Here is a 3,102-nt window from a genome sequence, read left to right on the forward strand (position 1 = left end):
GTTTCAGGGTTTAATGGGTTAGGGCCCTTTGGCCCATGGCTAGAGTTAGGGTCTCTTCAGGGTTTAATGGGTTAGGACCCTTTGGCCCAGGGCTAGGGTTAGGGTCTCCTCAGGGTTGAAGAGGTTAGAGCCTTTTGGCCCAGGGCTAGGGTCAGGGTCTCCTCAGTGTTTAATGGGGTAGGGCCTTTTAGCCCAGAGCTAGGGTTAGGGTCTCCTCAGAGTTGAAGGGGTTAGGGCCCTTTGGCCCAGGGCTAGGGTTAGGGTCTCCTCAAGGTTTAATGGGGTAGGGCCTTTTAGCCCAGGGCTAGGGTTAGGGTCTCCTCAGGGTTTAATGGGGTTAGGGCCTTTTGGCCCATGGCTAGGGTTAGGGTCTCCTCAGGGTTGCCGTCAAGCTGGACCTGATCAAGTCCTCTGCCAGAAAACATCTGAGGCCAAAGGCCCAATTGTCCAGGTCTAAAAAAGACACTGATGATAAATAATAATTATTAAAATCTGGTCTAAATCTGTAACCTTTCATTTATACTTCTCATACAGTTTTTTTTTGTAGTTCAGATTATTGCAAAGTTTGTGCAGCAGAACCTTTTCTAGTTTGTGTCCATGTGTGTTAAAGCTGTTGGTAAGCTGTATTTGTACAGAGAGGCTATAAAAACCTCTCTGATGAGACTTTGTTTTTGGAAATTGTTCCCAAATAATATCCTGAATGAGCTGTCATCTCTTAGTCCTTGTTGTTTAATTACTGAATAAAATCAGCCACTTCAACCTCTGTTGGTCTGATGGAGTGGAAACACTGACTGTTCTCGATTACAGCTCAGACCTCGACATTCATCACAGCTTGGAGAGAATCCACTTTAACTCGCTCCATCTGTCAGTGATCGGATCGCTCGCCTCTTCAGAGGAAAACTCAGGGCTAAACTCTTGTTTCAGAACGTTCCCAAACTAAAACCAAATGTCAAGCAGCTCACCTCTCCACAGTGAAGGCAGTGATGGAGCACGAGGACACGTTGATCCCCAGGTACTGGAGGTAGGTGATCCCCAGGCACCCGGCGTGTCCGTAAATCCACGTCCCTGTCAGGCTGTCGGACACGTTGGGCAGCCCCGCCGCCACCAGAACCGTCAGGTCTGCGATGGCCAGGCTCATGAGGTAACAGTTGGTGGGGGTCCTCATGTGGCGCGTGGTCAGGACCACCAGGACCACCATGATGTTTCCCACGATGCCGACACCGCACACCAGCAGGACCAGGAACACAGACACCGTTTTGTACTCTAGAGAGTCAGAGACGGCGACGCTGGAGCTCAGGGAGATGTTGGTCGGGGTGTCGATCCTGGAGCTCACGTTGTTGGTCATGTTGCTGTCGGTCCAAGATTCAGTTCATCAGAATGACGTCACGAGGCCTGAGACGCCAAACGGCCGCCATGTTTTTGTTTCATTTAGAGAATTCACTCTCATTTCAAACAGGACTGAATTTAAAGCTTTAACATGGACCAGATGGTTCTGCTCAGAGATTTCACACACTTCTCCTTCTGTGGTTCTCTGAGACGGAGAGAAGAGGTTTTATTCCAAGAGGTCCAAACAGAAGGCAGAACATCGAGGAGTTACCTAAGAACACAAGAGTTCAGTTCAGTCAAATGAGCTTAGAAGATAGAAATACAACCCTAAGACTGGGACATTGTACAAAATGGAAATAAAAAGAGAATAAATCCACATTTTATATGTTCATAAAGGACAGAAAGTTCAACAAATAAAACTAATTTGAGATTAAACTAAAGAAACAAAACAAAAAGACAATAATTTTAGGTGCCAAAGTCAACATGAAAACAACAAAAACCTTCATCAGTTGGTTGTGTGTCACCCACAGAAGTGGAAAATGATTTAAGAAATTATTCTGTTGTTTTTTTCTTCAAAATATAAGACTGTCTCAGTCTCTTTCTTCAGTCCTGAGGTCCACGGGTCGTGAACAGAACCAAAGCAGAGTTATAAATAGAGCTGGGTGGGATGGAGTGGTCAAGAGTCCATAAATTTAATCTCTGGTGTCAGAAAGAAAAATGATACCTCAAATGGAAGCAATAAGTGGGAAAAACAGACAAATGGACGGAGCAGAGTAGAAAGAACAGATACTGAACCTTCAGCAGGTTCTGCCTCCTCAGGCTCCAGCTCAGCATCATCTCTGTTCCAGAGATCTTCTGCCGGTTCTCCATGAAGGACGGCCTGCAGAAGACAGGAGGACGTTCATATTTACAGCTTCTGAAAGACTAAAAACTACAGTCACAGGGTGGTTTTTAGTGTTTGCATCTTCATTTAATTGTATTTAAATGTTTGTTTCATACATTGTGTTGGTGACTTTATCTTTGTTTTACTGCAGACATCTTACCCTAAATGTTTATTGGATAGTTGGCAGATAATGGGCCTGGATTGTTTAGGTTAGGGCAGTAAACAATTCAATCATCACATTTGAATCTTTAATCCTGGTTCAACTTTTTGGTCCAGAATCCACAAAAACAATAATTAATATTCATCTGACTGAATTTATTCTAAGTGATAATGTATCTTTTATATTAGGTAATAATGAATGCTTAATGTGGCCTTCACTAAGGCTTTATTGCAGAGTTATAAGCCATTACTAAGAAGGATTTCTCAGCCACAGAGAGGTGGAAAAACATTCCACATCTTTTATTCTTCTGGGAAATCCTCTAATGGACTCCAGGAATGCCTTCTCTGTGGAAAAGTGCTGCAGGACAATTTGAAGAAAATCAGCTTATTAATATTTACAGATGCAGGGTCTTAATGGAGTTTGGAAATAACTTTGGAGTGATTTGTGTTTTTAATTTCCACATTGTGTTCCTTCAGAATCGATGCAACGTTGCATGAAAACACTGAACAAAGAACTGAATTAATTAGGACTGAAGCTTTTGATGACTGTTGAAGATAGATACCAGCTCCCCCCGACCCAGAGAGGAGGAGGGGTGGAGAAGATGGATGGATGGATGGATGGATGGATGGATGGATGGATGGATGGATGGATGGATGGATGGATGGATGGATGGATGGATGATGGATGGATGGATGGATGAAAGGAGGGATGGACGGATGGATGGATGGACGGA

General features: G+C 44.0%; 1 protein-coding gene across 2 annotated transcripts in view; it reads right to left on the bottom strand.

The window, feature by feature from the left end:
• The window catches only part of trhr2 (thyrotropin releasing hormone receptor 2), a 24,141-nt gene that overhangs the window by 14,359 nt on the left and 6,680 nt on the right, over nucleotides 1–3,102 (bottom strand). The window contains exons 2-3 of one of the 2 annotated variants that reach the window (XM_037978483.1): nucleotides 2,122–2,206; nucleotides 963–1,597 (exon numbers count right to left, since the gene is read on the bottom strand). In XM_037978483.1, the coding sequence (XP_037834411.1) occupies nucleotides 963–1,345 (383 nt within the window). In that variant the 5' untranslated portion in view covers nucleotides 1,346–1,597; nucleotides 2,122–2,206. Of the gene's footprint in view, nucleotides 1–962; nucleotides 1,598–2,121; nucleotides 3,044–3,102 lie in introns of those variants that run through there. The other variant, XM_037978484.1, reaches the window with a different exon arrangement.

This window comes from Kryptolebias marmoratus, linkage group LG11 (assembly GCF_001649575.2).
Source record: "Kryptolebias marmoratus isolate JLee-2015 linkage group LG11, ASM164957v2, whole genome shotgun sequence".
Lineage (NCBI taxonomy): Eukaryota > Metazoa > Chordata > Actinopteri > Cyprinodontiformes > Rivulidae > Kryptolebias > Kryptolebias marmoratus.